Source organism: Silurus aristotelis, assembly GCF_946808225.1.
Source record: "Silurus aristotelis genome assembly, chromosome: 6".
NCBI lineage: Eukaryota > Metazoa > Chordata > Actinopteri > Siluriformes > Siluridae > Silurus > Silurus aristotelis.
The window spans coordinates 874865-887364 of record NC_139579.1 but is presented as its reverse complement, the minus strand read 5'-3'; the positions used below and the strand labels follow the sequence as shown (position 1 = coordinate 887364).

The window sequence follows — 12500 nt, the reverse complement described above, 5'->3', positions numbered from 1 at the left end:
GGAACAGCTTCAAAAAAACGTAGAGTTTAGACTAAAAAAAGTGCACAGTGCTCAGAGTGAAGGCCTTATAAAAATACTTAATGTGACGGCTGAAATCTGATTGGATAAAAACTCCAACCTGAACTTATGCTCGGTGGTACAGCTGCTGATGGCCCACCACTGGGTTTGGGGTTGTTTCAGAGCAGGGAAGGTTGGAGACTTACTCCAGAAATTGAAAATGAATCCTGATCCAACGTGACTACTATTCCATACTAGAAATGACCGACTCGTTGGAACCGGTTTCATCGTACAAGACGATGAGCCGTAGCTTAAAACACAAGCTCTGTAACATGTAGAGAGCTAATTTTATTTGGAGTGATATCCATCATGGAATGACCTGCCCAGTCACTGCACCTAAATCCACATTGAACTGCTATGGGATGAACTGCATTATGAAGAAATCTTCAACTGGTGAAGAATTTTTTAGCAAGTTTTACAAAATTCACAGCAAAGTATTCAGGGAAGTGAGAGCGCAGTGGTTGAGGCTCTGCTTTTCTGGTCTACAGGTCAGTTAAGGCATTGGACTTTGGATCGGAAGTTCCCAAACTCAAATCACCACCAAGCTGCCACTTGCCACTGGAAAATGAGAAAAAAGAATTTCACTGTGCGGTAAAGAACATGTGACAAGTATAAAGCAACTTTATTTCAGCTGAATGTTTGGAGAAACGAAAAGCTAAAGTATATAAAGTTCTGGATATTTATAGATTGATTTCGTCAACATAGAAGCATAGAAACATTCGTGTGTGTGTGTGTGTGTGTGTGTGTGTGTGTGTGTGTGTGTGTGTGTGTGTGTGTGTGTGTGTAACAGAAAGGAGAACTGGCTCAGAGTTTAGTTCCTGCTACAGTAAAGCTCTATGGGACGATGAGGAATTTCCACTCTGGTATTATTGATGCGCATCTCTGTTACTGAGGCCGGTGCGATTCACATCTCGATGCAGAGGAAACGATATAATACATTAAACCTACACATGGAAAAAAAGCAGATGTTTTTTTCCTGCTCTGTCTGCAGGAAGGTGCAGCTCTGCCTCTGCCATGTTAATCTCTATTCTATGTGACTCTGAGGACACGCCTCGGTCTCTGAAGTGAGGAGAAATGATTCTACATATCAAATATTGGTCACAAATTAGATGACACCTCCAGGAAGAACCTCTGAATCCTGAGTTTGAGTTTTGAATGCACTGTGCCTCAGGTGTATGATGCAGATCTGCTCTCGGGGTCTGAACACAACATCCTTCTCTGAGTCGCTTTAGAACCTTCACTGAAATCTTGTTGACACATTATTAGTTTTTTGGGGTCAGAATTGACAGAAGAGCGAATTCAAGCCTGAACTCTCATCACTGCAGTGCATTCACTTCCAACACCAACACAGGAGTAAAGACAGGAAGCTGGTCGAGAGCAGGACCCTCATCTCTGCACTAACACCGGAAATCAAGAGAGAACCGAAACCGAAAGTGATTCTAATCACAGGTTTCAAAAAATCTGAAGAGATGTGAAGTGAAGTGAAGAATGGAACAACGTCCAGGCTTTGTGTTTTAATCCCAAACACACAACCTATACAACACACAACCTATACAACACACAACACACAACCTATACAACACACAACCTATACAACACACAACACACAACTATACAACACACAACCTATACAACACACAACCTATACAACACACAACCTATACAACACACAACCTATACAACATCTCACAATCCATTTAGCATCTTATTAGTGATTTCTTTCTTCTCAAAAAACTCAAGCATCACAAATAAACACAGTCAAATGACAAGTCGCTCACGGCAGATTTCTCCTCAAAAACACACAAAAAAACTAAAAAAATATGTTCATAATTAGATGAGTTATTATATATTAATAGTAATTACCTGATAATGGCGTCGCCGCTCACAACAAACATCATCAATCCGCAAATTAATCCGAGTTTCTCCATGATTTACCCCTGAAACCAACAACACTGACAAAACTGACAAAACTAACAAACTCTCTCTCTCTCTCTCTCTCTCTCTCTCTCTCTTTCTCTCTCTATACACAAACTGCGACTGAAACTCTTCCGTCATTCAGCTTCGGAAACCTCCTCCCTTCCTTCCGGGGCTGCTGATTGGCTCCTGCTGATGTCAATCAAATAAGATCGTTTAAAAATGTCAAATAGTTTTATTTCTTTTAGTTTAGTTTATTTATTCAGACTTGTTTATTCTACATAATGTAGGTGTATAGGGTTAGGGTTAGGGTCTATAATACAGTAGAATAGAATATAGAATAGAATATGTAACTTTATCCTATTGATTACATGAATAACATTTAATTATATGTATGAAATCCACTGGATTATTTTTTCCTCAACAAACTGCTGGGGGTGGGTCCATCAACACCCTAAAGATCCATGAAGTTACTGAGCAACTCAAGAACTTTGAGAATGGATTTGGACTGTATTTAATGTCACCAGTCTGTTACAATGTGCTCAGGACCACCATCACTTCCCACCTTAACAATGCTAAACTGTAATGAATAGTAATCAGTATATGATGAGGATGGGTTCCCTTGTGGGACTGGTTCCTTTCAAGGCTTCCTCCTCATGCCATCTCAGGGAATCACCACTGACTCGCTCATTAGGGACAAACTTACAATCATTTACAATTACAATTATAAAGAAATAAACATATACATAGTTTTGTTAGCGCTCAGGGATAAAGCTGCTTTGAGACATTGTGCATTGTTAAAAGCGCTCTACAAAAGAAAAGTGTCTCCTATTACACCAACAGTTCACTTAGATTCGATATATTACGCCACCTGCTGTTCACTGGAGAAAAATCACAACACCGGATCATTTTCTGGTAGACCTCACAAGACTGGACGAAGGATCCTTTTCCACACCTCCCTCCAGAACATGTAAAACTGAGGTTTGTGCATGTGAATGTGAATGTCCTTCACTATGCTGCATCTCTGCATGGGTTCAGTGGGATTCAGGTCCTGAGATGAGATGATGACACGATATTCACATAGTGTCAATTCAAAGAGAGCATCTCTGACCGAGTCTTAACCTCCAGAGAAAAATCTATTTTTTAAGTTTTATATACTAGAATTTAAACAACATATAAATTCTAGTGTTTAAAGTGAATCTGTTCAGTAAATGATATTATATATGTTTATATATGAACACTGATCAGGTATAACATTCTAACATTATGAGCAGTGAAGTAAAGAACTCTGATGATCTTCATCATGGCACCTGTTAGTGGGTGGATTTATTTATTAGGCAGCAGGTGAACATTTTGTCCTCAAAGTTGATGTTAGAAGCAGGAAAAATGGGCAAAAGGATTTGAGAGAGTTTGACAAAATTGTGACGTCTAGACGACTGAATCAGAGCGTCTCCAAAACTGCAGCTCTTGTAGATGTTCCTGGTCTGCAGTGGTCAGGAGCTATCAAAAGTGCTCCAGGGAAGGAACAGTGGTGAACCGGCGACAGGGTCATAGGCGGCAGAGGATCATTGACGCACATGAGGAGTGAAGGCTGGACATGTGGTCCAATCCAACAGACGATCTCCTGCAGCTCAAACCGCTGAAGAAGTTCATGCTGTTGATGATCGACGGGTCACGACTGTTTTATCAGCAAAAGGGGACCAACACAATATTAGGCAGGGGGTCATAATATTATGCTAATCAGGGTGTGTACACAACATTGAATTATTTAAAAATAAACCGTGTGTTCTGATGATTATCAGTTCTTTATCTCTAATTGAATGACCGAGCGACACACACGTGATCATATCTGCTTCTCTTTATTCAGATGAATATATTTGTATGATAGAATAATAATATCAATATAATATTACATTTTAAATACACACTACACGCTGCATGAATCATAAATACATCAATAATTATGGCAAATTAATACATCCTTTAATTTATTACATTATTGTTAATAAATAGAAATTGTAATAAATTCGGTTACATCATGACCAGTGCAGATCAGATCAAAGAATAATACTGTAATATGGCAACTTCTGACACACACACACACACACACACACACACACACACACACACACACACACACACAGGAAAGAAGTCAGGAGTTGAAACAATGTGCAAATAAATGGACGCTCGGTTTCTTAAAGATTTACAGAACAACATTAGAAAGATAATAAATAGTTGATTTGAGAGCCGAGAGCAGGATACAGGACGCGTCAATACTGTCGCTCTCAATCAACACAGCTGTAAGAAGAGATTTATTGTGCCTATGTTTAAAGTGTAGAAAGGTGTTATTGTGCAATGGAAGCCGTTTCTATGGAGATCCTGCTGCATTAGAAATAACATGCTGGAGTTATGATGAGAAAGTGTGCTTTGTGAGAATGCTCAAGAAGTGCCACAATCAGGGATTCATGGCCAATCAGACTGGGGCTCCGATCAAACTGGGGCTCCGATCAAACTGGAGCTCTGATCAAACTGGAGCTTCGATTAAACTGGAGCTCCGATCAAACTGGAGCTCCAATCAAACTGGAGCTCTGATCAAACTGGAGCTTTGATCAAACTGGAGCCCCGATCAAACTGGAGCTCCGATCAAACTGGAGCTCTGATCAAACTGGGGCTCCGATCAAACTGAAGCTCCGATCAAACTGGAGCTCCGATCAAACTGGAGCCCCGATCAAATTGGGGCTCCGATCAAACTGAAGCTCCGATCAAATTGGGGCTCCGATCAAACTGGGGCTTTGTGGGACTAGTCAGAGCTCTGACAGGGGAAAAGAAACTGATTTGATCACAGATGCTCTTGTTTACAAGATGGACTTGGAAAAAAAAAAGCTTGACATCATGAGGAAAGGTCACCTTCATCACTTCCACACAGCTGTTTTTTTTAACCCATTTATACTTTTGCGTTTTCTTTCCAGCGCAAAAATACACAATTTACCTTCATTTCAAATCCCTGGGAAGACCGTAATCCCCGGGGGGTTTAAAGTACTACAGAAACACAGGGTGATGAGATGAGGTGAATGTCGAGGCTTCTGTTAGAGATGGTGTGTGTGTGTGTGTGTGTGTGTGTGTGTGTGTGTGTGTGTGTGTGTGTGTGTGTATGATAATGTATGTGGAGGTGCAGTTGTGGCTCCAGTAAAAGGAGACGTGTTGAATTGTGATCATTGTGTTTGTTGTGTTAGTGATGTTTATTCTCTCTGGATGAGATCCTGTGTGTGATGCAGCTCTGATCTTCTGCACTTCTCTATTATACTGATGATTTCTGTAGACTTGCTGGTGACTGAAGATCTGGGGGTGAAATGCACATCTGGACTGTGAGTTAAATGAAGATTTCTTTAGTCATGAAATGTAGGTGTTTAATGAATTATAAAATAAATAAAGTGACTTATCCCACAGTTAAATGGCTAAATTTCTTCCTTAGGTTGCTCAAAATGCTGTCCAGTGAGACAGAGATGTCTGAAGACCAAAAGCAGTAGATCCACACTGGCAGATCCACAGCTCATCTTCTGCTTGCTGGATTCCGTCTCTATTTCATGGGTGTGCTAGGTGATTTGTTTTGTGTGGTCAGTCAGTGGAAGGTGATAAGATACCTGACTGTGGCTTCAGGACTGAGGCGTAAGGATCAGAGGCGAGGACTCGAGTCGTGTGTCTGTACAACAGGAGAACTGATCCCCGAGTCTCAACCCAGCATGACCCTTTACATACAAACACAAGCTGCCTGTGAGTCTGAGACTGTGTGTGTGTGTGTGTGTGTGTGTGTGTGTGTGTGTGTGTGTGTGTGTGTGTGTGTGTGTGTGTGTGTGTGTAGCCCATGTGTTTTGTGTGTGTGTGTGTGTGTGTGTGTGTGTGTGTGTGTGTGTGTAGCCCATGTGTTTTGTGTGTGTGTGTGTGTGTGTGTGTGTGTGTGTAGCCCATGTGTTTTGTGTGTGTGTGTGTGTGTGTGTGTGTGTGTGTGTGTGTGTGTGTGTGTGTGTGTGTGTGTAGCCTATGTGTTTTGTGTGTGTGTGTGTGTGTGTGTGTGTGTGTGTGAGTGTGTGGAGCTGGTGAAAGACACCTAGCTGTGATTATTCTGGCTGTTGATAACGCTTCCACCAGGGGGCGCAATGTGGATGGAGTCAAGGATCGGCCGCAGGACCTGCCCAAATGGCCTGAAATACACACACATACACACACGAGCACACACACGAGCACAGACACACACACAGACACAGACACACACACACACACACACACACACACAGAGTTAAACTTAAAATAATAATCATAATAATTATAAGTCATATATAATTATCCTGAACTGTGATCCACCGCATGTCACAGTGTGTGTGTGTGTGTGTGTGTGTGTGTGTGTGTGTGTGTGTGTGTGTGTGTGAAGCGAACATCTCTGATGATGTGACAGAGCACATTTCACAGCATTTATTCTGGGACTCTTCATGGGTTGCTGTGTTAAAAGAGTGTTTATTGCGGTACAGAGAGACTGGAAATTTCACACACACACACACACACACACACACACACACACACACACACACCTGGCGTTAAATTTAGAGGCGTGTTGCTGCAGAGCGCTGGGCTGATGCGCGAGGTCGGGAGGATCTCAGGGTTTCTGCAGGTTTCACTAAGTCACATGTACGACTTTTTAAAGAGCATTGAGATTTAAATCACAATATCAAACACACGCACAAACACATGCACAAACACACGCACAAACACACACACAAACACACTGTTAACCACCGCCACTCATTTCATCATTCCAAGCCAAGTGTCTCTAAACTCACACTTTCTCATCACTGAATAATAAAACGTGTCTTTAGAGCAGGAAGCTGATTGGCTGTTGCATGTTGATCTCATTAGTAGTTGTAATAAAGCGTATTATATTTGGACCCACGAAAGAAAGAACTACAAGTACCACATAAACAAACCACCAAACCCAATCTAACGTGCTGCAGGAATTAAGACTCTGAGGAAACCCGGAGGTTCACGTGGTTCATCAGATATAATACAAATGTAAGCAAATGAACTGACGTGTGTGTGTGTGTGTGTGTGTGTGTGTGTGAGTGTGTGTGTGTGTGTGTGTGTGTGTGTGAGTGTGAGTGTGAGTGTGTGTGTGTGTGTGTGTGTGTGTGTGTGTGTGTGTGTGCGTGTGTGTGTGAGGAGAAGACGTACGTGGAGAGCACTTCTGCTGGCAGGTCCGTGATGTAAGACGGAATCTTTCGGCCTGTTAGGAACTGAGCCACCTCGTTGCTGAAGGTGTTACAGTTGTGCTCAAACAACCTGTATCTCTCGCCCCTACACACACACACACACACACACACACACACACACACACACACACACAGTGAAGATAGAAGAAAGAGCACAATCAGATTATACACTTGAAATCTAGCACACACCAATAGTCCAGAGTAAGGAGTGTTACACAAACAGGAAGTGATGTAACCGTTCCTGTGAGAACCCTGAGACCATGTACACGTTTGTAAACACGTTTCTCTCTCGATTTTGTTCTTCAGTCCACACTGAGATTCAGTATCCAGTTAACAAGAAGGTAGCCTGAGTGGAGCGATTTCTGACGAGAGCACAGACACTGGAGCCTCCTTCTGGCCAATCGGGGGAACGCACCAGTAAACATCGTCTGATTTACCACACGCACACACACCTGTATGTGGTTTCTCCGAGTGATGACAGGTAGTCCATGAAGATCTCCTCGTTCACCTCTGTGCTCCCCAATTCCACCACTGAATCGGGTGGCCCGAGCATCGTCCCGCCCTGCAACACACACACACATTTTTCCCAAATGTTGTCTTCACCTGAGTTTTTAAATCTGCCGGTTTGGCGCTGTGATGTCACACATTTACCGGAGGGCAGCTGGAGATCCCCACACCACCGAAGAAGAACTCCTCACCATAAACCACAATGGAAGTGTGCCTGAAAACACACCCACACACAAACACAGTATTTGCTTGGATTACATCTATGGAAGGAGTCTCCAGTTTCAGAATTGCTTGTTAGCCAACAACTTACCAAATACCATCGAGCTGCTTCCCTGTAACAGAAGAACAAACAGGAAATGAGGTCATGGGGTTCAAAAAGATTATCATTATGACATAATCTCATCATGTCATTATGACATTGCAGAGGCTTAAAGACTGAGGGCGGGGCTTGTGCACAACAACGAGAACAGATTTGCTCATCTTTCTTTCTGTCCTTCTCTTCTCTTTTTAGGTCTGTCTTTCCCTCACCTCCATTCCCTCTCTTTTTTATCCATTAATCCATCCCTGTTCCAATTCTTTACTTTTTTTTTCAGCTTCCTGATCGTTTTCCTTTCTATTTCAGGTATTATTTCTCAGTTCCACTCATCTTTCTGCATATTCTCTTTTTATTTATATATTTATTTCTCCTCTCTATGGGTTTGTAAGAGACAGATGTAGAGGACAGGGGGGTATGGAGACAGATGATCGGCTGTGGCGTCCCCTGACGGGAGCAGCCGAAAGATGATTTCTCCTCTCTTCTTTCTTCTATTCGTGTATTTATTTTGTCTGTATATCTGTTTATTGCTTTCTTCTATCTTTTGTCTTGCTCGAGTCTCTCTCTCAATATAAACATGTACATTTTTTCTCCTTTCTAATTTTGCCTATCCAATCTTTCATTCTCTTTCTCTCTTCCATCCCACTTTCTTTCTATCCATCTTCTTTCTTCCTGGCCTTCTTTTTTTCCCATTTATTTATATGAATTTATCATGTGTGCAACCTGTTTATAAATTATATATATATATATATATATATATAAAATTATAAATATATCATTATTTTATTAGATTTATTTAACCTTTTCCCTTTAATATTTCCTTTTTTTTTTTTTTTTATAGATGCAGCATCTGTTCTAATATCGCGAGACTTCCTGTATCTATGAGATCAACGTGATCTAAATCTCGCGAGACTTTGAGACATCGCATTCTGACACAACCAAAAAAAAAGAAAATTGAGATTTTCTTTGTGAACTTTTCGGCCGGTTGTGTCCCGAAGCTGCTGTGTCACTAATTTGAACACTAAAAGTGTTTTATTTTCCCTCTTGACATAAAGAATCGTGAAATTATGAACGCGAGGAACGCTGTTGCCATAGCGACCACCCAGCTACAGAACGGAGAGCCTAGTGTTAGCATTAGCGGTAGCATTAGCATTAGCATGTCAGGGTTTATTCTGAAGCTCACCGAGCATTATCGGGCTGAGCTGGCGCGCTATTCCCTTTGACAGGTCGTAGATGTAAAGCTGAACGTGAAACGCTGTACTGTTTCCATCCATGTTTGTTTCCCGGTTGCTATGCTGGTGTGAGGAAAACCACAAAATGAACAGCAAGTCATCAAGAGCGGCGTCGAGTTCCGCACCGCCACTGCCGCATCCTGCGCGCTGATTGGACAGGAGCAGGATTGGTCCCGCCTCCTTATACGTGATTGGTTGGTCGCGCCTACTTTCAAACATATGATTGGACAGTCGGGGAGTCAATCATGCTGCCTCAGGGAGAACTCTGAAGGATGGAGGGATGGATGGAGATGGTGCAGGTTGAGTCACACTGGAGTTGACTCATACTTACTCAGAAAACCAAATGAAAGAAAAAAAAAGGATTTAGATCAGGTTGAAACACAACTGCAAGATGATTATTACAGGAAATCTGGATGCTAATGGGATATTGCGGAATATTATATGGGTCGATGATCTACACGGTGACATGCAGGCCACATGGATGAAGCACCAGATCCAGCAAGAGCTTCTCTGATGATCAGAATCACTGACTCATGTTTTAATATAATGTCGTCCACGAGTTTGTAGCAAACTATTCATTTCATCGCATTCAGGACAGAGTTTTTATCCAATCAGATTTCAGACGTCACATCAAATGTTTCCAGGGTCAAAGGTATCCAGCAGAAATGAACAGGGTGAGCTCTTCGTAGCTTCAAATCCATGTTGCTTGTAGATGTTGCTTTAACCAATCAGATTCTGAGATGGCAACTCCGGGGCCATCCAGCAGGCGTCCAATAACGTCGTCATTTTCACCTCCTGTAATTGGAGGGTCCGAGAGAACGTCACTACTCAGAGTTCACCAACCACATCTGTATCGAACTGCACAAGCTCATATATATTCATGTGGATTTAACAGCTGTCGTCAACGACTGGCAGAGGAGAAAAAATTGATTTGGTCGACTTACTTACAAGACGGATTTTTCAAGAAAGGTTGGACATCGTGAGGAAACGTCTGTGTTTTCTTTCCTGCACAAAAACATACAATTTGCCTTTGTTTCAAATCCCCAGGAAAACTGCAGAAAACCCCCGGGGTGATGTGACGAGGTGAATATGGATGCTTCTGCTGGAGATGATGTATGTACGTGGAGGCTCCTGTGAAAGGAGACGTGTGGAATTGTGTTCATTGAGTTTCTTGCTTTGGTAATGACATTCATTCTCATGATGATGGGATCGAGAGGTGAATTGACTTTGGGAAGGACACCACTGAAGACCTCAGGGTGACATGCTTGGCTTGTCATGGTTACGGGCAACCCTGACCATCACAACCATCTGATTCCACTTTTACACTAGATTCTGTGGGGATCACTAATCTTTCATTTTAGTGTTAGTGAGATCAAATGGAGGAGTTTCATTTAACATGTTTGTGCAGGTGAGAAGGTTTAGGATTTAGGTCTGTGTGCAGGACACTTGAGTTCTTCCAGTCCAACCTTCACACCAACAACCATGTCTTCATGCAGCTCAGGTTTGTGTGCAGGCAGGAGCATCGTAATTCTGGGGATCTTCACTCATAGGACGATTGTAAAAAAAAATTGCAGTGATGTCCTATATAATTGTGTGCTTCAGATGTTATGGAAGCAGGTTTGAGAAGAAGGGTACACTAACTCATATAACGTCAGAGTAACTCCATACAACCAGCTGAGCTGAGCAGTGAAACATCTCAGCACACTCATACTCTGTAGCCATGAAAGCCTCAGATTCAAAATGTTAGTGAAATGCTATAAATCTGATGTGGTCTTCTGCTGTAGATCATTTAACTTAAGGTTTTATTCTGATTCATGCATTTCTGCTCATCACAGATATAAAGAGTGATTATATTTGAGTTACTGTAGACTTCCAGGCAGTTTGAACCAATCAGGTCATTCTTCTCTGATTCAGGTTTCCACCCACAGACCTGTCAATTATACAATGTTTTTTTGTTTTTCACAATCTTCTGTTTACACTTTACTGACATTTAGGTGGAAATCCAACCAGGTGTTCCCCCATGTGAAAATTACCAGAGGTTCCTGACCTACATTTACATTATACTTCACTCTTCGTTGCTGCCACCTGATTGGCCGATTAGAAAACCACATTAACATGCAGTTGTTTCTAATAAAATGTATCGTCAGAAAAGGAACAAAGTGGTTTGTTAACGTGTAGAATATCTCGCTGCTTTAGTTCATTTATTTCCAGCAAAGACTCTCCCATGGTCATGGTCAAAGCGTAAACAATCAGCAGTGATGGAATGTGGAGGCTTCATCATCCCTTTTACACTGGAGTCTTTCTCTTTATTCAGTTTTCCTGCTTTTCTCACTCCAGTTAGAGTTCAGACCTCACTGGGTGCTAATTGGTTACAAATTCAGATTTGTAGTAGAGATTTTAACTTTATATTCCCAAACTCCAACCAGGTAAAAAACAGGTTGGTATCCTGGAATCCCACAAGGCTACACAGTGAAACCAGTATCCAGAGGACAAAGTCTTAATCCATACAAACAGTCCCCTGGTCTCAGGATCTGACCAGCAGTGAACCTGTGAGGCGGCGGAGCTTCCAGCTGAACCACTACTCCACGTTCATTGCGTGACAATGCACCTTCTAAAAAAAAAACAGATGTTGATGATTTGAGCTGATGTTCTGTGTCTGTAAATTGCTCTCAGTTTCGGTTTGTGCAGTCTGGCTTTCACTTTTACTCAGACCTTTGAACAAAACACTTATCAGTGCTCCTCCCGGGACTTTGGATAGCAGCCATTTGGTTTCCAAAAATAAAAAAAGAAAGAAGTCAACATAATAAAAATCATGTAGATCAAAGTGTGTAGGGAAATCTGGAACTCTCCCTGACATTCAGGTTCTGTCCCTAATGCCTGATCGAGAAGTTCTCAAATAAGTAGATGGTAAAACCCCCATGAGAAAGCGTTTCTCTGTTAACTACATCTGGGTTGCAGGAAGAATGAAACGTCTCATAAACGTTCACTGTTAAAGAGGCAGTTAGTTAATAGAAGGTTCACTGCTTCAGACTCAGGAGAGTTGATGATTTCCAGGAAGAACTGGAGAGACGAGAGTTCAGGGTAAATGAAAGGGTGTAACAAAGCTGTGTGAACTTCATAAATGTGAGGAGTGAAGTGATGTGGGGATGTGGGGAGGTCACTGAAGGTCTCTATTTTAAAGTTCAACCAATCACTGATCACCATTGATCCCAGTGACTA

General features: G+C 41.9%; 2 protein-coding genes and 1 long non-coding RNA gene across 3 annotated transcripts in view; all 3 read right to left on the bottom strand.

Moving 5' to 3' along the window:
• Positions 1–2122, bottom strand: part of LOC310728084 — a 72290-nt gene extending 70168 nt beyond the window's left edge. Inside the window, exon 1 of the long non-coding RNA XR_014534176.1 lies at positions 2084–2122. This is a non-coding gene — a long non-coding RNA (uncharacterized lncRNA). The remainder of the gene's footprint in view (positions 1–2083) is intronic.
• napsa (napsin A aspartic peptidase) overlaps positions 1–2129 on the bottom strand; it is an 8385-nt gene extending 6256 nt beyond the window's left edge. Inside the window, exon 1 of the mRNA XM_083545147.1 lies at positions 1921–2129. Within this exon, the coding sequence (XP_083401273.1) occupies positions 1921–1985 (65 nt within the window). The 5' untranslated portion in view covers positions 1986–2129. The remainder of the gene's footprint in view (positions 1–1920) is intronic.
• Positions 2130–3811: 1682 nt separating this feature from the next.
• On the bottom strand, positions 3812–9515 carry desi1a (desumoylating isopeptidase 1a). The gene is made up of 6 exons (XM_083545192.1): positions 9233–9515; positions 8047–8068; positions 7881–7950; positions 7682–7791; positions 7192–7314; positions 3812–6170 (listed from the first exon to the last, which is right to left on the bottom strand). Exons 1-6 carry the CDS (start codon positions 9498–9500, stop codon positions 6077–6079), a joined length of 687 nt encoding a protein of 228 aa, XP_083401318.1. The 5' UTR covers positions 9501–9515; the 3' UTR covers positions 3812–6076.
• Positions 9516–12500: the final 2985 nt, after the last annotated feature.

Coding starts and splice junctions, on each gene's coding strand:
- desi1a (XM_083545192.1), bottom strand. CDS start 9,500: ATGTTTGAAAGTAGGCGCGACCAACCAATCACGTATAAGGAGGCGGGA. Junction 8,069..9,232: donor GCTCAGCCCGATAATGCTCG/GTGAGCTTCAGA, acceptor CTTCTGTTACAG/GGAAGCAGCTCGATGGTATT. Junction 7,792..7,880: donor GGATCTCCAGCTGCCCTCCG/GTAAATGTGTGA, acceptor TGTGTGTTGCAG/GGCGGGACGATGCTCGGGCC.